Below are 20,778 nucleotides of genomic sequence, written 5' to 3'. Positions count from 1 at the left end.
ATACATATTAAAAGTGGGAGCAATTAGCTAGAGTAGCTCCGTGCAGAGCATTGTTGACATAGAAATTTGCAAAATACATACGGATCTGAATGTGACAGACCCATAAACTAAACTTCTCTCACAAGCAAAACATGATCACACCTTAGTACTCTTTGGGTGTTAATCACATAGCGATGTGAACTAGATTATTGACTCTAGTAAACCCTTTGGGTATTGGTCACATGGTGATGTGAACTATTGGTGTTAAATCACATGGCGATGTGAACTAGATTATTGACTCTAGTGCAAGTGGGAGACTGAAGGAAATATGCCCTAGAGGCAATAATAAAGTTATTATTTATTTCCTTATATCATGATAAATGTTTATTATTCATGCTAGAATTGCATTAACCGGAAACATGATACATGTGTGAATACATAGACAAACAGAGTGTCACTAGTATGCCTCTACTTGACTAGCTCGTTGATCAAAGATGGTTATGTTTCCTAGCCATAGACATGAGTTGTCATTTGATTAACGGGATCACATCATTAGGAGAATGATGTGATTGACTTGACCCATTCCGTTAGCTTAGCACTCGATCGTTTAGTATGCTGCTATTGCTTTCTTCATGACTTATACATGTTCCTATGACTATGAGATTATGCAACTCCCGTTTACCGGAGGAACACTTTGTGTGCTACCAAACGTCACAACATGACTGGGTGATTATAAAGGTGCTCTACAGGTGTCTCCGAAGGTACTTGTTGGGTTGGCGTATTTCGAGATTAGGATTTGTCACTCCGATTGTCGGAGAGGTATCTCTGGGCCCTCTCGGTAATGCACATCACTTAAGCCTTGCAAGCATTGCAACTAATGAGTTTGTTGCGAGATGATGTATTACGGAACGAGTAAAGAGACTTGCCGGTAACGAGATTGAACTAGGTATTAAGATACCGACGATCGAATCTCGGGCAAGTAACATACCGATGACAAAGGGAACAACGTATGTTGTTATGCGGTTTGACCGATAAAGATCTTCGTAGAATATGTGGGAGCCAATATGGGCATCCAGGTCCCGCTATTGGTTATTGACCGGAGACGTGTCTCGGTCATGTCTACATAGTTTTCTCGAACCCGTAGGGTCCGCACGCTTAACGTTACGATGACAGTTTTATTATGAGTTTATGAGTTTTGATGTACCGAAGGAGTTCGGAGTCCCGGATGAGATCGGGGACATGACAAGGAGTCTCGAAATGGTCGAGACGTAAAGATCGATATATTGGACGACTATATTCGGACATCAGAAAGGTTCCGAGTGATTCGGGTATTTTTCGGAGTACAGGAGAGTTACGAGAATTCGTATTGGGCCTTAATGGGCCATACGGGAAAGGAGAGAAAGGCCTCAAAGGGTGGCCGCACCCCTCCCCATGGACTAGTCCGAATTGGACTTGGGAGGGGGGGGCGCCCCCTTCCTTCCTTCTCCTTCTCCCTTCCCTTCTCCTACTCCAACAAGGAAAGGAGGAGTCCTACTCCCGGTGGGAGCTAGTAGGACTCCCCCCTTGGCGTGCCCTCCTCCTTGGCCGGCCGCCTCCCCCTTGCTCCTTTATATACGGGGGCAGGGGGCACCCCATAGACACAACAATTGATCTATTGATCTCTTAGCCGTGTGCGGTGCCCCCCTCCACCATATTACACCTCGATAATATCGTAGCGGTGCTTAGGCGAAGCCCTGCGTCGGTAGAACATCATCATCGTCACCACGCCGTCGTGCTGACAAAACTCTCCCTCAACACTCGGCTGGATCGGAGTTCGAGGGACGTCATCGAGCTGAACGTGTGCTGAACTCGGAGGTGCCGTGCGTTCGGTACTTGATCGGTCGGATCGTGAAGACGTACGACTACATCAACCGCGTTGTGTTAACGCTTCCGCTTTCGGTCTACGAGGATACGTGGACAACACTCTCCCCTCTCGTTGCTATGCATCACCATGATCTTGCGTGTGCGTAGGAAATTTTTGAAATTACTACGTCCCCCAACAGGCGATGCTTCTTGAATCTCACTCGAGTCGTGATCTAGCTTGACATAATGTTTCTTTTTCGTAGAACTTCTGTAGATGTTGCCAGGACCAAATGAAATCCTTTGGAGTCATGGACATTGGAACATTGACACTAGTAGAAAACAGAGATTTGGTTCGGCCAGAAAAGAGCATTAATCCCGGTTGCATTACGAACCGGGACTAATGTGAGCATTAGTCCCGGTTCGAGCGGCTAGGGCATCGTACATGCATTAGTCCCGGTTCAAATGGGACCGGGACTAAAGGGTGCGATGCCCGTTAGTACCGGTTCGTGGCACCAACCGGTACTAAAGGTTAGACCTTTAGTCCCGGTTCGAGCCACCAACCGGTACTAAAGGTCTAGTCCCGGTTCGAGCCACCAACCGGTACTAATGGGGTTTGAGGCATCACGAACCGGTACTAAAGGTCCCATTTTCAAACTCTACCCCCCCTGGATCGCCTTTTCAGTTTTGTAAAAAGTAAAAGAAAATGATAAAAACTTCAAAAATTAAAATCCTTCCAGGTGTAGTTATGTTACTACATGTACTAGTTAGGAAAATTTAAAAACTTAAATTTGGACATGTTTTGCAAAAAGTGTAGGGAAAATGTAAAACGGCTATAACTTTTGCATACGATGTCAGAAAAAAACATATAATATATCAAAATGTTCAGCACGAAAATCCGCATCCGATTTTGATAGCCTACGGCCTGTTTGCAAATTTTTAGAATCCTCAAATTCTAAAAGGAAAAAAAGTTATGCTCAAATTTCAGTTTTTTTTGAATTTTTGTTAAATCTGGTCAAACTATGGTCAAACTACTTATTCAAGAAGTACTAGTGTTGCTAAATAATTATTCAAGAATATTAGTGTTACTAAATAATTATTTCAGTTTTTTTGAATTTTAGTCAAATCTGGTCGAATTGTGGTCAAACAATGGTCAAACTAATTATTCAAGAAGTACTAGTGTTGCTAAATAATTATTCAAGAATATTAGTGTTACTAAATAATTATTTCAGTTTTTTTGAATTTTAGTCAAATCTGGTCGAACTGTGGTCAAACAATGGTCAAACTAATTATTCAAGAAATATTAGTGTTACGAAATAATTATTTCAGTTTTTTTGAATTTTGGTCAAATCTGGTCAAACTGTGGTCAAACTATGGTCAAACTACTTATTCAAGAAATATTAGTGTTACTAAATAATTATTGTTTTTTAGAACAATAGTTTCAAACTCAAACAGTGAAATGTGTGACTTCATGCTCAAGCAAAATCCTGAGGGTTAATAAGATTAACATCTTACTATTGTCAGGAAAACAACAAGTGCAGACTTGGAAACGAGGGAGAATAGAACCCGGAAGTTAAGCGTGCTCAGGCTGGGTGACCGTCCGGAAAGTTAGATGATTTAGAATGATGAGGGATGATTAGAGATTAGAGGTTAAATTGAGCAATGATGAGGGGTGATTAGAGATTAGAGGTTAAAATAATTCAGAAATTTAAAAATCAAAAAAATCAAAAAAATTCATAAAATTTCCTTTAGTACCAGTTCGTGTTACCAACCGGAACTAAAGGGGTGACTTTAGTAACGACCCTTTAGTTCCGGTTCCAAAACCGGGACTAAAGGCTCTTTTTTTACTAGTGTGAACCTCTTGCTGATTTCTTCGAGCTTCAAGACGAGGATCTTGCCTGAAGCTCCAACATTATGGCACATGCCCTCGTGAGATGTGCTTTTTGGGGTCGATATGCTCCAAACCGCTGATTTCCGCCGTGCAAGAACCACGATGATTTGTTTTTTTGTCTCTGTCGGTGAGACTTGCTTTAGAGAGCATCAACCTCCCGGGTGGCGATGAACTCCATTTTGCTTGTTGATGAATCAATAGCCCCACTTTTGGGGGAAAAGGAAAGAATAAGAAGGACATGAAAGTAAAAAAAAAAAGATCTGCAGGCCGGCGAGATGACCCAGCTAGCGTTTTGGGCCGTGGACTCGTTCTCTTTACCCTCTTGAGCGAGGAACAAACGGGACCTGCAGTCAGTGCTAATTATTTGATTTTATTACCCCAAAAAAACATTGTTTTGTTTTTCTAAAAAAAGTAAAGAGCTACTCGTATTTCCTATCGATCTCAACGGCCATGTGGGCCCCACCCGGCAGGCAAAGGTGCATCATCGCTTTATCAGTTCACGCGCCATTCCCGCCGCTAACCACCCTCACCCGACCTCACACCCACCCCGCCAACGCCACGCACGCCCCACACCGCCCGGGTCCACGCGTCATCCACCGCACCAAACGCACCCCCATGTACCCGCGGCAGTCGTAACGGCTCCGATCGCACCGCCGGCTCCTGGACGCACCGCGTCGTCCACCCGCACCTCCCTCCACGTCTCCCTGACCGTGGGCCCGGCACGGCGTCAGACGTCGAGGGATCCCACTGGCATGCACTCGAACCGGGCGGCCGTTCCGGTGGGCCCGCCCGTGGTATATTATACGCCACGTCATGCGAAATGACGAGAACGCCCCTCCGCCCCCCGGATTTCCTTCCCGATATACCACTCTTGTCCCCTCCCCCTCCCCCATCTCCTCCTCCTCCTCCGCCTCCCACCCACCGGCGGCCATGGCCGGCTCCGACGACGACGAGGCGGCGGCGGCGCCGATCCACTGCCTGCCGCCCGACGCGCTGCGCAACGTGCTGCTGCGGCTGCCGCTGCGGGACGCGGTGGCGTGCCGCCCCGTGTCGCGCCTCTTCCGGGAGACCCTCACGGGGCCGTTCCTCGCGCTGCTGCCGGCGCTCCGCCTGCTGCTGCTCCGCCACCCGCGGCCCGAGGGCGGGGGCTGCCTCCACGCCTTCGACCCCGACCGCCGCTGCTGGCTCCGCCTCCCCTTCACCGCCTTCCTCCCGCACCAGGCCTTCTCCCCCGTCGCCTCCTCCGCCTCGCTCCTCTACCTCTGGATCGAGACCTCCCCCGCGCCCCTCCCCTCCTCCTCCTCCTCCTCGTCGTCCTCGTCGCCCGCCGCAGCCCACCCGCCCAAGGCGCTCGCCGTCTGCAACCCGCTGGCGGGCACCTACCGCCTGCTGCCCCCGCTCGGATCCGCCTGGGCGCGCCACGGCACCGTCCTCGCGGGGCCCGGCGGCGTCGTGCTCGTCCTCACCGAGCTCGCCGCGCTCTCCTATAGCCCGTCCGAGGGATCTGGCAAGTGGATGAAGCACCCCCTCTCGCTCCCCTCCAAGCCGCGGAGCCCCATCCTGGCCGCCGGCGCCCGCGCCGTCTTCGCGCTCTGCGACGTCGGCACCCCCTGGCGCAGCCAGTGGAAGCTCTTCTCCTGCCCGCTCGCCAGGCTCACCGGCGGCTGGGCGCCCGTCGAGCGCGCCTCCTGGGGCGACGTCTTCGAGATCCTCAAGCGCCCCCGCCTGCTGGCCGGCGCGGGCGGCCGCCGCGTCCTCATGATCGGTGGTCTCAGGTCGTCCTTCGCCTTGGATGCGCCCTGCTCCACGGTGCTCATCCTCCGGCTGGATCTGGCCACCATGGAGTGGGACGAGGCTGGGCGCATGCCGCCCAATATGTACCGCTGCTTCACTGGCCTGTGCGAGGCTGCTGCGCAGGGAAGCGCCATGCCGGCCCCTGTTGCCGGCGGCAACAACAAGGTAAAGGTGTTTGGGGGTGATGGGAAGGTGTGGTTTGGTGGAAAGCGCGTTCGCGGGAAGCTGGCAATGTGGGAGGAGGACGACGTAGGGAGCAGCGGCGGCAAGTGGGACTGGGTGGACGGCGTTCCTGGATATGGTGATGGTGTATACCGCGGCTTTGTGTTCGATGGTGGGTTCACAGCAATGCCGTGACCTGCGAGGCTGATGGAAAAAGATATCCCAGACTGGTGCGTGACTAAATGCGCTCAACTAATGATTTACCATTGATCCGGGACATCCATCTATTGCTGAAGAGGAACTGATATCTCCATACATTTTATTTACATCGTACTTGGTTCTTAGCTTGATGAAATACTTCCAGTTGTTGTACTTAATGAACATGAAATGATCTGTTCGTTCGTTGTTTCAGACATTAAAATGATGCAGACTGTTATATGTTTAGACGATAAAATGTTAAATGTCGCATTTATAGGAACAAATTTTTACTGTGCTTAACTGGTAACTACTCCCTCCGTTCCAAAATATAAGTCTTTTTAGACATTTCAAATGGACTACAACATACGGATGTATGTAGACATATTTTAGAGTGTAAATTCACTCATTTTGCTTCGTATGTAGTCACCTATTAGAATCTCTAGAAAGACTTATATTTTGGAACGGAGGAAGTAGTCTGCATTATTTATGTGTCTTGGCCACATCCCACATGCTAATGGTACCTTGATATATTCGTGCTGTGCATCTGACGATTGCTTAGAATTGTAGTAGCCTAATAGGTTTAAATTTGGATGATTAGGTTTAACTTTTTTACCAGTTACCATTTCGAAAGTTGTAGATATTGTTTTTCTGTGATGCCATCTTTATTTTTGTATTTAGAGTGGTATCAACTACTACTGCTGTTAGTGCTTGGAGTTCTGTGATATGCATTTTGTTACCCGTGTCGCATCTAGGTTAACTTGATTGGACTTTCATTTGATACACGACTCATCAAATGATTGGGTTAATATAGGCATTGAGTGTTCATACTGGCTGCACGGGTTGCAGAGCCACTGCATATGAACTAATTGGACATACATAACTATGGTCATTTTTCAATGCTTTGATGTCGTGAACATGCACATGGTACCTTTATATATTGGTGCTGTGCATCTGATGATTGCTTAGAATTGTAGTAGCTTAATAGGTTAAATTTGGATGATTAGGTTTAACTTTTTTACCAGCTACCATTTCGAACGTTGTAACTATCTTTATTTTTGTATGTAGAGTGGTATCAACTACTACTGCTGTTAGTGCTTGGAGTTCCGTGATATGCATTTTGTTGCCTGTGTCGCATCTAGGTCAACTTGATTGGACTTTCATTTGATACATGACTCATCAAATGATCGGGTTAATATTGGCAGCGAGTGTTCATACTGGCTGCACGGATTGCAGAGCCACTGCATATATGAACTAACTGGACGTACATAACTGTGGTCATTGTTCAATACTTTGATGCCATAACAGTGGTAATCATGCATTTGAGTGATTGGAGCCCTGAGGTAGATGCCCTGATAGAGATTCTTATTTCTGAACCTACATGTAGGGAATCCTAATGGACATACCTGTTCAAAACTTACCTGTGGACTAGATACCGGCCAACTCTTGTTTGGGAGTTTTGAGTTGATGCTAGTCTAGCTTTTATTTAGTTTATAATCTCTGTATGACTAGCTCATTTTTTGTTACGAGTGCATGGACGTCACTTAGTGTCATCGTCGTCCTTATTTCCAAAACTGAACATGATAAACAAGCTTGTTGGGGCTCTTAATTGCTATTTATTTTGCCTTTCAGATGCGCTTTGTAGTCCCTGTATGAACTATTACCATTTAATGTACTCAGGGATGTTTAAGCAAAATATTGCACGCTTATATTTTATTCTGGGATATATTTACTTCTTCTCAAATGATATAATCATTTGGGTACCCTAAGCTGACTCTTGCGTCTATATTTCTTGTTTAATTTTCTGTAGCCATAGCATGGAGACTACTTTGTATGGTATGGAATCATCCATTTTGATACACAAAACCCTGCACAAGCATGCAAACTTAAGTTTTTGTTGTATTTGATGGAGATCAAAGTATTTGCCGGTCCTTTGTTGTTGTAGACCTTCCTATGTTTAAATGATAAAATGCACATTTATAGGAAGAACATTGGTAACTAGTCTGTTTTGTGTGTGTGTGTGTGTGTGTTGGGCACATGATCATGTTATGTTGATATATTAGTGGTGTGTCGGATGATTGCTTCTCTCCACCATTTTTGAGGTTGCGGATGCTGTTTGTTAGCTTCATATTTATTTTCGTATTTATCAGTTAGGTGCTGCTGTAACTATAGGAACCAGGAGGTAGATGCCCCTTAACCGACCTGTAGAAGTGTAGAGCACCCTCAGTGGGCATAGCTGTTCAGAACTTACCTGTAGGTACTGACCAACTCCTGTTTGAGAGTTTTGAGTAAGCTAGTCAAGCTTTTGGTTTATCATTTCTGCACAACAAGCTCAGATTTGATTTACGAGTGCATGGTCGGTTTCTACTATTATTATTGGCCTTATTTCCAAAACTGTCCTTGATAAACAAGCCTGTTTGGGCTCATAATTGCTATTTATTCTGCCTTTTAGATGCGCTCTTGTGGTATCCTGTGTGAACTATTACCATTCAGTGCACGCAAGGATGTTTAGTCAAAATATTGCGTATTGATATTTTCTTATGGTGTATATTTACTGCTGCTGAAAAAGATTTAATCATTTGGGTTAGCCCACTGCTGCGTATATATTTCTTGTTTAATTGTCGATAACCATACAGACTACATTGTATGGTATGGAATCGTCCATTTCGATACACAAAACCTTGTCATGTGCATACAAACTTGATTTTTTGATCTGTCGGTTTGTTTCTGACATTCAAATGATATAGATCTTTCTATGCTTAGATGATAAAATGTCGCACTTATAGGAACAACATGAGCGTGTTTAACTGGTAACTAATCTGCTTGTTTTTTTTCCGTCTGTTGGGCACATGTTCATGTTACGTTGATTACTTGGAACTGCAGTAGGTTTAAATTTGTTATGAGCCACATGGACGTAGAAGTAGTGACCAACATTTCTGAAGTTGTGGACATTGTTTGTTAATGATGCCACCTTTATTTGTGCATTTAGAATGGCATCAATTACTGCTGCTGCTGTAGTATCTAGTTGTTTGATCTGCATTTTGCTACCTGTGTCACATATAGGTCAACTTAATTCGACTCTTCAAATGGTCACTATAACTAGGTAGCTGTGGTCATTGTTCGCTACTTTGATGAAATCGTTGTGGTAGTCATGCAGTCGGAGTAATCTGGAGATGGATGCCTCAACAGGGATTGTAAGCCCACCTGTAGAGTGCCCCAACCGGACATACCTGTGCAAAACTCAATCTGTGCTTAATAGATTTGATGATGGTCCAGCTTTTGTTTACCATTTCTATACGACTATCTCAAATATCGATTTACAGGTGGTGCATGCTCGGTATCTGGTGCTATTATCAGCCTAATTTCGCAAATTGCTATGTATATATCCTGCCTCTTTTCTTTTCTTTTTTTCCTAGAGAGAGCATGCGAAGTGTGTGGCATATTTTTATTGCAGGCAGTATATATTCTGCCTCCCAGATATGCTCTTGCAGTGCCCTGTATTGGAAGGGAGCTGGTTGTACAGTAAAAAAAACCATGGGACTCTAAACCATAGGACTCCTGAAGTGCAGGAAAAAACCGTTGGTTAGTGGAGCAGATTGCATCTCACGGTGATCAAATAATTAACATTTTTTCTATTGAACTGCACTCAACTAGCAAAATACCAGCTCGCAGCCAGCCTCTCGCGAACGTTTTGTTGGCGGGTTCACCTCATCTGGCCTAGAAACGCCTTAACGGGCAGCAGAAAACAAATTCCACATCTCGAGCCTGGATGTTTCTACATGACAAAAAAAGAATCAACTAGAAAATAGGTCTCTAAAAAAAAAGAATCACATAATATTTTTTGGGGGAAAGGCCATCATGACTAGCTTTATTAAATCATAAAATAATTACATTGTTTACCAATTGGCTGATAAGGAAACCCGGAGGTTCATCAGTCCAATTATCATCACTCTATATAGAAACTACCACCTCTCTGTATAGAAAATGCCATGAACAAAAAAAATACACATAAATTTAAAATTTTCGAAAATGACATGGTCTGAAAATGTGAAAATTGTCATGCTACTTTATAAAACTGCCATCCTCTAGCTAATTACATTTTTACCTGATAAGCCATGCCATTAAAAATAAAAACACCATCCTCTCCACATAAAAAATGCCATCCTCTCAATAATAAAAAATGTCATCTTATTATTAATAAAATTGACATACACTCCGTAATATAAATTGTCATGCCATTAAAAATAGAAATGCCATCCTCCATTAAAAATGCGATCCTCTCAAATAATAAAAATGCCATCCTATTAGTAATAGAAATTTCATTCTGTTATTCATAAAAAATATATGCGCTTAGAAATAAGACTTCCATGCCATTCAAAAAAATGACACCGTCTCAATAATAAATTCCCATCCTTATTATTAATACAAATGCCATGTTATTAATAATAAAAAAATTCACGTACAAAAACAAACTTGACTTGTGAACATTAGGAAAAAAATTCCATGTAGAGGCTCACGTATTATAAATAACATGACTTGTGAACATTATAAAAACGGCCTTGTTAAATTATTTTAGGAAAAAATGTCATGGACCTAAGCAAAGAAGAGCATAATTTGCCATCTTGTGAAAAAGAGGAGAAAAAAAGGAAGGGCCAGAATTTGAAGTATTATCTCCCAAGTAGAGGCTCACGTACCTAGCCCGTGCAGTGTGCAGGTAATGTTTTGTTTAGTACAATGTCCGCTGGCTGTTCTATTCACGACGAGCGCGTTAATAAATCTGACGTGTCTCCTATCCCCAAGCTAAGATTCGTGCAACGAATTCGACGGGAGAGATCGCGTTTGCCAGGATAGCCCCCCTGGCGAACGTTCGCCAGTTAGCTTTTCCGTTATATTTTCTTCAGGGCCCATGTCTTCCCTCTTTCTTATTCCTTGTAAATGTTGGAGTTGATGGTGAAAGACACATAGGACCAACAACCTTCAATAAGCCCCGCAACCTTTCATAAACAAATAAACTCTTCTTTACATGAGGAGAGATATAGGTCATTGTGCTGAGCCCAACACTAGGCCCAACAACCTTCAATAAGTACAATTGTTTGGTCACTCTAAACACTTGATATGCATATAAACTTGATTTATTTTCTCGTAATAATTTTTCCTTTCCTACCTATAAATGTTGGAGTTGGTGGTGATTCGCATGTGGGCCCAACCTACAATAAACAAATACACTCCTCCCCACATGACGAAATATCAACAATTCAAGAGAGATATAAATAATTATGCTTTATTCACATGTGGGACCTAACAAAAATAAACAAATGCACCACTAATGTACATTAGACCAACACTCATGTAGAAGTCACAAATAAAAAATGCAAAAAAGACTCCAACTCAAAATCATGATCTTGATTTTAGTTTCTCTTCACAACCAGTTTTTCAAGTTACATATCATGGCATAGGAGAGCAAACAAACTGTAATTCCAACACGATGATATATCTTGTTCCACTATCCAATCCACAACCTTGAGCAATTAACTTACTAATGCACATTCTCCTATGTTCTAAAATTCAGAGTGTTGTTTCAATTTAAATCTTGCACGCCTCTTAGGTATTTTTGCTCTTATTTTATCGTGAATCATGCAACAGCCGCAAGCACTAGCGTCCTTTAACCATTTCCTAAGTCGATGGTTAACTCCTCTTCTTTTTATGACTCTAACTCCTCTTCTTTTTATGACTCCGTAGCAACTGACAATCATTGTGCTAGTATTATGGCTAAAGGATATACGATCATTTGGGTAGTCTAAGCCCGCTTTACATCCTTACTATTTGTTTAATTGTGTGAACAGAATCATGCTTTCAGCATACCAAGCCCTGGTATGCATAGAAATTTGAATTTTGTCTCGTAATAATAATTTTATGAGAAAAGTTGTCCCGTGCCACTTTTGAAGTTGCATATTCCAGCTCTGCCACTCAAAATTGCGTATTTGGGTCTATGTCATTAGCGCGTGCGAAGAAGTTAGCTGTATGGTCCTGCACATCGTTTCCGTTTGCCGCCATCTTTGGGTTGTTTCCTCCATTTTTAGGAGTTCTCATTCCTTCTCTGCGGGATCAGCCGCATGTCATGTCAACCGCAACGACGACCAACGAGACGCCTTTAACCATGGCAGCCGCTGGGACGGATGGACGAGACATCCATAATTTCAAATCTTTCGTTCTCACGCCACGTTGGCATGTGCATGCAGCTTTGAATTGAATCCCACCGACATCCGCATCTACCATGACGGTCGCTCACTGCCCTTGAGATTTTGGCAACCTATAATCATAAGAGCATGGTTAATAGTACAGCCAACCACTAGCTATGTGGTGTTGTCACGTCATCTATAGCCAAATTTATAACCAACAAGTATAATAGTTAGATATAAACGTGTACTACTTTATTGATATATGGTACACCCCCTCTCTTACGAAGTCTCTAGAAGCATGTGCTGCAGCTGGCTGTTAATCTGTACCACGCTCCTTTTCTCTCTCCTCCAACTCAGTAAAAATATAGTATTTTAAGTCTTACAACCCGTCTACGTCATCTTAATATACTTGCTCTAAGATACACCAATACTACTACCTCCGTCCCGGTTTATTGATCCCCTTTGTAATTTGTGCCAAAGTTTGACCAAAGATTTAACTAACAAAATGCTAATGCATGACAACAAAAATTATATCGTTGGATTCGTATTTGAACATAGTTTTCAATGATATAAATTTTTTGACATGCATGAATATTTTGTTAATTAATTGTATGGTCAAAATTGGGCACAAAATACAAAGAGGACCAATAAACCAGGACGGATGTAGTAGGAGACATATCACTAGTAGAAAAAAGGGCTTTTGGCCCGGTTGGTAAGGCCCTTTAGTCCCGGTTTTTGAACCGGGACTACTAATGCCTCTCCCCTTTAGTCCCGGTTCTTACACGAACCGGGACTAAAGGCCGTGGCCACGTAGAGCTCCCGGTTGGTAACACCAACCGGTACTAAAGGAAATTTTATGATTTTTTTTTTGAATTTTTTTTTGATTTTCAAATTTCAAAATTCAAAATAACTGCCAGTTTGACCATAGTTTGACTAGATTTGACCAAAATTCAAAATAACTGAAATAATTATTTAGTAACACTAATATTCTAGAATAATTAGTTTGACCATTGTTTGACCACAGTTTGACCAGATTTGACCAAAATTCAAAATAAGTGAAATAATTATTTAGTAACACTAATATTCTAGAATAATTAATTTGACCATTGTTTGACCACAGTTTGACCAGATTTGACCACATTTTTTCCAAAAAAAAGTTGAAACTATATTTTTTTCTGTTACTAGTGGCGCACCTAGCAAATGGTGCGCCACTAGTAAGTTTGAAATTTTTTCGATTTTTTCCACTCTAGATCTTAAAAGCCCCGTAATTTTTTTTCTGTTAGGTTTTTGAGGATTTTGAAAATGTTTAAGGTCTAACCTTTAGTCCCGGTTGGTGCCACCAACCGGGACTAATGGGCATCGCACCCTTTAGTCCCGGTTCGTGGCACCAATCGGGACTAAAGGGCCCAGGTGGACCGGGACTAATGCCTTAGCCGCACGAACTAGGACGAATGCTCACATTAGTCCCGGTTCGTGACTGAACTGGGACTAATGTGAATACTGCCCTGTGACCAAAGCCCTGTTTTCTACTAGTGTATCCTATATATTTGTTGGTCGGCTACATATAGAAAGTGTCAATAGGTGGAGCAGCATAGAGTTGCGACTTTTCCTTCCATTTTTGGTCCCCTCCGCCATGCAAGGGTGTTCTTTATCTTGCAAACTTGTTGCGGTTTGGGAAGCAAAGGGATGTTTTATCAATCTTTCAATAATTAAGTATATACAACACTAAATGGACACTTGGACTATTTAAGCACAACTGTATGTATTGGTTGTATATAGAAAACTGGAAGCGTGCAAAAGCATGCAATGTAAACAGACATAACATTTCAAAGTTGTGATCACGATGTTGTCTTTGTCATTTGAATATGGTTCATGTCATGCTTGACTTTGCTGGACCAAGGCTAGCCATGCGTTGCCTAGGTGAGGCTATTTATAAACTGAATCTTGCAGCTACACCCATTTTTGTAATGGGGCAGAAGGACAGGGTCTGGTGCGTTGAACTTGAAGAGGGCAGTAGTGTTGGTGGTTTCAGTTTATTGTTTCCCAATTTAACTAATGCTTTGGTGGTGGTTACTAACAAATTAGAAGTAGTTATGGCATCGATCCAGTTATCAGCGACCACTGTTTCGTGTGCGCTTGCGTCACAGTGCGTTGATGTTTGAGGGAACCGATTTTCTCTAGCTGTAGCGTGCTGAGTTATGTTTGCTTGTTTATGCCCTGCCCTGGTTGCATCCTGAACCCATGCATGGTTTAACCGGTGGGGGTAACATTCTCTTTCCCTCTGTAAACCCATATATAGTGGACAGTTCAATGTTTTAACTGGTCAGATATATAGATGTCTCCTTTCTCGTTGTGGAATATAGTTATCTCCTTAACTAGAGACTGGCCGCGATAGTGGTACTCGTCTCCAACCCCTTGTTGCAAGTATGCTTGTTACTTTGTAGTCTGAATATGTACCATTAGATGCTCATACAATCATAATAAATAATAAAAAGAATGACGCAGTCTCCTCTCTCTACATGTGTGCGTCCTCGACCATGTACAATGCAAGGTGCTTATGGAAAAGAATCCTATTTTTAAAAAATATTGGTGCTTATTTATACAATATATATGCTTACTTAGACAGCTCCGGTATAGAAGTAAGCTCTGATGCTTAAATAAAGATCAATTAATTTTTACAAGCACCTCTCTAAACACTTTGCATTGCATATAGCGTCCGTCCGTAGCCATTTACATAATGGATAGGTACGTCCGGTCCGGTGGGAGTCCAGAATGAATGGGCACTTTGCTGCATCGTGGCGCACATGCATATTCTAATCGTAGATGACTGGGCAAAGGATTCTTTCCGATCAGCATCCCCTGTCGGATTCCCGCCACTTGATAACCACACGCACCTAATCCCTGAGTTGCTCCTACTATAATTTTCTTCACTGCCCACTAAGCTTTCGTGTCAGTACTAATCTATAACTTGGTGCCCGTGGAGTGCTTGGACCTTCGAGTCGCCGTCATGGCAGGTTCATCAACGGCTGCTTGCGTTGCGTGCGTGGGGCGGCACATCCAACTCATTAGTGTACAGGTTAGAAAGGCTAATTGAGACTGTTAAATCGCTTTGTTAATCGTTGCTGCCGCTTTCTCTTTCGTAGTACACCCAATTGGTTAAGCTGATTAATTAAGCGTGGCTGGCAGCGACATTGGTCGATCGATCGATCTCCTCCGGCGTCACCGTGATCTCTTTCCCTTTCCCGGTGGTGGTAACGAAGCTGCCCGGCCCCGGTGAAAAAGAAAGAAACACTAGCTAGCTAGGTAGATCAAGTTGTCTCACTGGAATTACCGCCTATGTATCTCCGTCTATGCCAGCTCCACAAGGTAGTTTCACTGGAATTACCTATGCACGTACGCCAACTCGACGTACTATGTGTTTGCATTTATCTTACTTATGAGGAGCTAGTGCTCTATCCACATAGGAGTACCTGTCTATGCCAACTCGGCGAGGTAATTTCAATGGAATTACCTATGTGTATACGCCAACTCGACGTGCTTTATTTATGTAATTATGTTGGTTTGGAGTGCTCTATCCACGGTAATGGGTGACATAGTGACATGACCTTTCACTTCGTCCCGTGGGTTGGAGACCGACCAATGCATCAAGTCGCGGTCTCATGCTTTAAATATAAAAGTAAACATAAAGTACTCCCTCCTATTCATAATAAGTGTCACAACTTTGAACTAAGGTTGAACCTTAATTCAAAGTTGCGACAATTATTATGGGTTCGAGGGAGTACGTTTGTTGCAATGGGAATTAATATTTTAGCAGATTAGCCCATTATTTAGGTGTCTATACTAATGTGATTGTGGTATAAGTCAATAAAAGGTCGGGTGGGTGAAGGGGAGGGGGACATGCATCTTTTATCAAAAAGGGGAGAAGGGTTGAGGGTGGAGACATATAGTAAGGTTAAACGAAGAAGGGATGGGCGACGAACCTTACGTCTTTTTAAGTGAAGAGAGATGAGAGAAGATAAGTAGGAGAGAATAGGGACCTACCCAAATCAATCACCGACCAATCACCTTCACTGCCATGTTGCAGTGAGCAAGTAGCTTCTACATTCAGATAAAAGGAGGCTCTAGCAAGCAAATCCTATATACTTACATGTGTTGGAAATATGCCCTAGAGGCAATAATAAATGGTTATTATTATATTTCTTTGTTCATGATAATTGTCTATTATTCATGCTATAATTGTATTGTCCGGAAATCGTAATACATGTGTGAATACATAGACCACAACGTGTCCCTAGTAAGCCTCTAGTTGACTAGCTCGTTGATCAACTGATAGTCATGGTTTCCTGACTATGGACATTGGATGTCATTGATAACGGGATCACATCATTAGGAGAATGATGTAATGGACAAGACCCAATCCTAAGCATAGCATAAAAGATCGTGTAGTTTCGTTTGCTAGAGCTTTTCCAATGTCAAGTATCTTTTCCTTAGACCATGAGATCGTGCAACTCCCGGATACCGTAGGAGTGCTTTGGGTGTGCCAAACGTCACAACGTAACTGGGTGACTATAAAGGTGCACTACGGGTATCTCCGAAAGTGTCTGTTGGGTTGGCACGGATCGAGACTGGGATTTGTCACTCCATGTGACGGAGAGGTATCTCTGGGCCCACTCGGTAATGCATCATCATAATGAGCTCAATGTGACTAAGGCGTTAGTCACGGGATCATGCATTACGGTACGAGTAAAGAGACTTGCCGGTAACGAGATTGAACAAGGTATTGGGATACCGACGATCGAATCTCGGGCAAGTAACATACCGTTTGACAAAGGGAATTGCATACGTATTGATTGAATCCTCGACACCGTGGTTCATCCGATGAGATCATCGTGGAACATGTGGGAGCCAACATGGGTATCCAGATCCCGCTGTTGGTTATTGACCGGAGAGGCGTCTCGGTCATGTCTGCATGTCTCCCGAACCCGTAGGGTCTACACACTTAAGGTCCGGTGACGCTAGGGTTGTAGAGATATATGTATGCGGAAACCCGAAAGTTGTTCGGAGTCCCGGATGAGATCCCGGACGTCACGAGAGGTTCCGGAATGGTCCGGAGGTGAAGAATAATATATAGGAAGTCAAGTTTCGGCCACCGGGAAAGTTTCGGGGGTTACCGGTATTGTACCGGGACCACCGGAAGGGTCCCGGGGGTCCACCGGGTGGGGCCACCTATCCCGGAGGGCCCCGTGGGCTGAAAGTGGAAGGGAACCAGCCCTTAGTGGGCTGGGGCGCCCCCCTTGGGCCTCCCCCCATGCGCCTAGGGTTGGGAACCCTAGGGGGGGAGCTTCCCCCTTGCCTTGGGGGGCAAGGCACCCCTTCCCCCCCACTTGGCCGCCGCCCCCCTTGGAGATCTGATCTCCCAAGGGCTGGCGCCCCCCCAAGGGTCCTATAAATAGTGGGGGGGGGAGGGAGGGCAGCAAACTACAGCCTTGGGCGCCTCCCTCCTCCCCTGCAACACCTCTCTCTCTCGCAGAAGCTTTGCGAAGCCCTGCCGGAGACCCGCTACATCCACCACCACGCCGTCGTGCTGCTGGATCTCCATCAAACCTCTCCTTCCCCCTTGCTGGATTAAGAAGGAGGAGACGTCGCTGCACCGTACGTGTGTTGAACGCGGAGGTGCCGTCCGTTCGGCACTCGGTCATCGGTGATTTGGATCACGGCGAGTACGACTCCGTCATCCACGTTCATTGGAACGCTTCCGCTCGCGATCTACAAGGGTATGTAGATGCACTCCCTTCCCCCCGTTGCTAGTAGACTCCATAGATGCATCTTGGTGAGCGTAGGAAAATTTGAAATTATGCTACGATTCCCAACAGTGGCATCATGAGCCAGGTCTATGCGTAGTTACTATGCACGAGTAGAACACAAAGGAGTTGTGGGCGTTGAGTTTGCCAATTCTTCTTGCCGCTACTAGTCTTTTCTTGTTTCGGCGGCATTGTAGGATGAAGCGGCCCGGACCGACCTTACACGTACACTTACGTGAGACAGGTTCCACCGACTGACATGCACAAGTTGCATAAGGTGGCTAGCGGGTGTCTGTCTCTCCTACTTTAGTCGGAACGGATTCGATGAAAAGGGTCCTTATGAAGGGTAAATAGAAATTGGCAATGACGTTGTGGTCATACGTAGGTAAGAAACGTTCTTGCTAGAAACCTACAAACCACGTAAAAACTTGCAACAACAATTAGAGGACGTCTAACTTGTTTTTGCAGCAAGTGCTATGTGATGTGATATGGCCAGAAGATGTGATGAATGATATATGTGATGTATGAGATTGATCATATTCTTGTAATAGGAATCACGACTTGCATGTCGATGAGTATGACAACCGGCAGGAGCCATAGGAGTTGTCTTTATTATTTTGCATGACCTGCGTGTCATTGAATAACGCCATGTAAATTACTTTACTTTGTTGCTAAACGCGTTAGCCATAGAAGTAGAAGTAATCGTTGGCGTGACGACTTCATGAAGACACAATGATGGAGATCATGATGATGGAGATCATGGTGTCATGCCGGTGACGAAGATGATCATGGTGCCCCGAAGATGGAGATCAAAGGAGCATGATGATATTGGCCATATCATGTCACTATTTGATTGCATGTGATGTTTATCATGTTTTTGCATCTTATTTGCTTAGAACGACGGTAGTAAGTAAGATGATCCCTTATAATAATTTCAAGAAAGTGTTCACCCTAACTGTGCACCGTTGCGAAGGTTCGTTGTTTCGAAGCACCACGTGATGATCGGGTGTGATAGATTCTAACGTTCGAATACAACGGGTGTTGACGAGCCTAGCATGTACAGACATGGCCTCGGAACACACGCAATACACTTAGGTTGACTTGACGAGCCTAGCATGTACAGACATGGCCTCGGAACGCGGAGGACCGAAAGGTCGAGCATGAGTCGTATAGAAGATACGATCAACATGGAGATGTTCACCGATCTTGGCTAGTCCGTCTCACGTGATGATCGGACATGGCCTAGTTAAACTCGGATCATGTTTCACTTAGATGACTAGAGGGATGTCTATCTGAGTGGGAGTTCATAATCAGATGAACTTCATTATCATGAACATAGTCAAAAAAAGGTATTTGCAAATTATGTCATAGCTTGCGCTTTAGTTCTACTGGTTAAGATATGCTCCTAGAGAAAATTTAGTTGAAAGTTGGTAGTAGCAATTATGCGGACTGGGTCCGTAAACTGAGGATTGTCCTCATTGCTGCACAGAAGGCTTATGTCCTTAATGCACCGCTCGGTGTGCTGAACCTCAGCGTCGTCTGTAGATGTTACGAAACATCTGACATACACGTTTTGATGACTACGTGATAGTTCAGTGCGGTTTAGAATTGTGGCACCAAAGACGTTTTTGAAACGTCGCAGAACATGTGAGATGTTCCGAAGACTGAAATTGGGATTTCAGACTAGTGCCCACGTCAAGAGGTATGAGACCTCTGACAAGTTTCTTAAGCCTGCAAACTAAGGGAGAAAAGCTCAATCGTTGAGCGTGTGCTCAGATTGTCCGAGTGCCACAATCGCTTGAATCGAGTGGGAGTTAATCTCCCAGATGAGATAGTGATAGTTCTCCATAGTCACTGCCACCAAGCTAGTAGAGCTTCATGATGAACTATAACATATCAAGGATAGTTATGATGATCCTTGAGCTATTCGCGATGTTTGACACCGCGAAAGTAGAAATCAAGAAGGAGCATCAATTGTTGATGGTTAGTAAAACCACTAGTTTCTAGAAGGGCAAGGGCAAAAGGGATACTTCATGAAACAACAAATCGTTTGCTGCTCTAGTGAAGAATCCCAAGGTTGAACCCAAACCCGAGACTAAGTGCTTCTGTAATGAGAGGAACGGTCACTGAATCAGTACTACCCTAGATACTTGGTAGATGAGAAGGCAGGCAAGGTCGACAGAAGTATATTGGATATACGTTATATGAATGTGTACTTTACTAGTACTCCTAGCAGCACCAGGGTATTAGATACCGGTTCGGTTGCTAAGTGTTAGTAACTCGAAATAAAAGCTGCGGAATAAATGGAGACTAGCTAAAGGTGAGATGACGATATGTGTTGGAAGTGTTTCCAAGGTTGATGTGATCAAGCATCGCATGCTCCCTTTACCATCGAGATTTGGTGTTTGCGTTGAACATGATTGGATTATGTTTACCGCAAAACGGTTATTCATTTAAGGAGAATAATGGTTACTCTGTTTACTTGAATAATACCTTCAATGGTCTTGCACCTAAAATGAATCTCGATCGTAGTGATACACATGTTCATGCCAAAAGATATAAGATAGTAATGATAGTACCACATACTTGTGGCACTGCAATTTGAGTCATATTGGTATAGAACGCATGAAGAAGCTCCATGTAGATGGATCTTTGGACTCAGTCGTTTTTTGAAAGATTGAGACATGCGAACCATGTCTATTGGTATATATGCATGAAGAAACTCCATGCAGATGGATCGTTTGGACTCACTTGATTTTGAATCACTTGAGACATGCAAATCATACCACATGGGCAAGATGACTGAAAGGCCTCGTTTTCAGTAAAATGGAACAAGAGAGCAACTTATTGGAAGTAATACATTTTGATGTATGCAGTCCAATGAGTGCTGAGGCATGCAGTGGATATCGTTATGTTCTTACTTCACAGATGATTTGAG

At 43.8% G+C, this 20,778-nt stretch overlaps 1 protein-coding gene across 1 annotated transcript; it reads left to right on the top strand.

Moving 5' to 3' along the window:
- Positions 1–4,582: 4,582 nt before the first annotated feature.
- On the top strand, positions 4,583–6,163 carry LOC123055323 (SKP1-interacting partner 15). Its single transcript, XM_044479321.1, has one exon. It carries the CDS (start codon positions 4,640–4,642, stop codon positions 5,858–5,860), a length of 1,221 nt encoding a protein of 406 aa, XP_044335256.1. The 5' UTR covers positions 4,583–4,639; the 3' UTR covers positions 5,861–6,163.
- Positions 6,164–20,778: the final 14,615 nt, after the last annotated feature.

This window comes from Triticum aestivum, chromosome 2D, assembly GCF_018294505.1.
Source record: "Triticum aestivum cultivar Chinese Spring chromosome 2D, IWGSC CS RefSeq v2.1, whole genome shotgun sequence".
Classification (NCBI taxonomy): domain Eukaryota; kingdom Viridiplantae; phylum Streptophyta; class Magnoliopsida; order Poales; family Poaceae; genus Triticum; species Triticum aestivum.
Note: the sequence above shows the minus strand (reverse complement) of the source record. Positions and strands in the feature narration are given on the sequence as shown.

What these genes read in the sequence shown, in the direction of transcription:
- LOC123055323 (XM_044479321.1), top strand. Translation starts at nt 4,640, where the DNA reads ATGGCCGGCTCCGACGACGACGAGGCGGCGGCGGCGCCGATCCACTGC.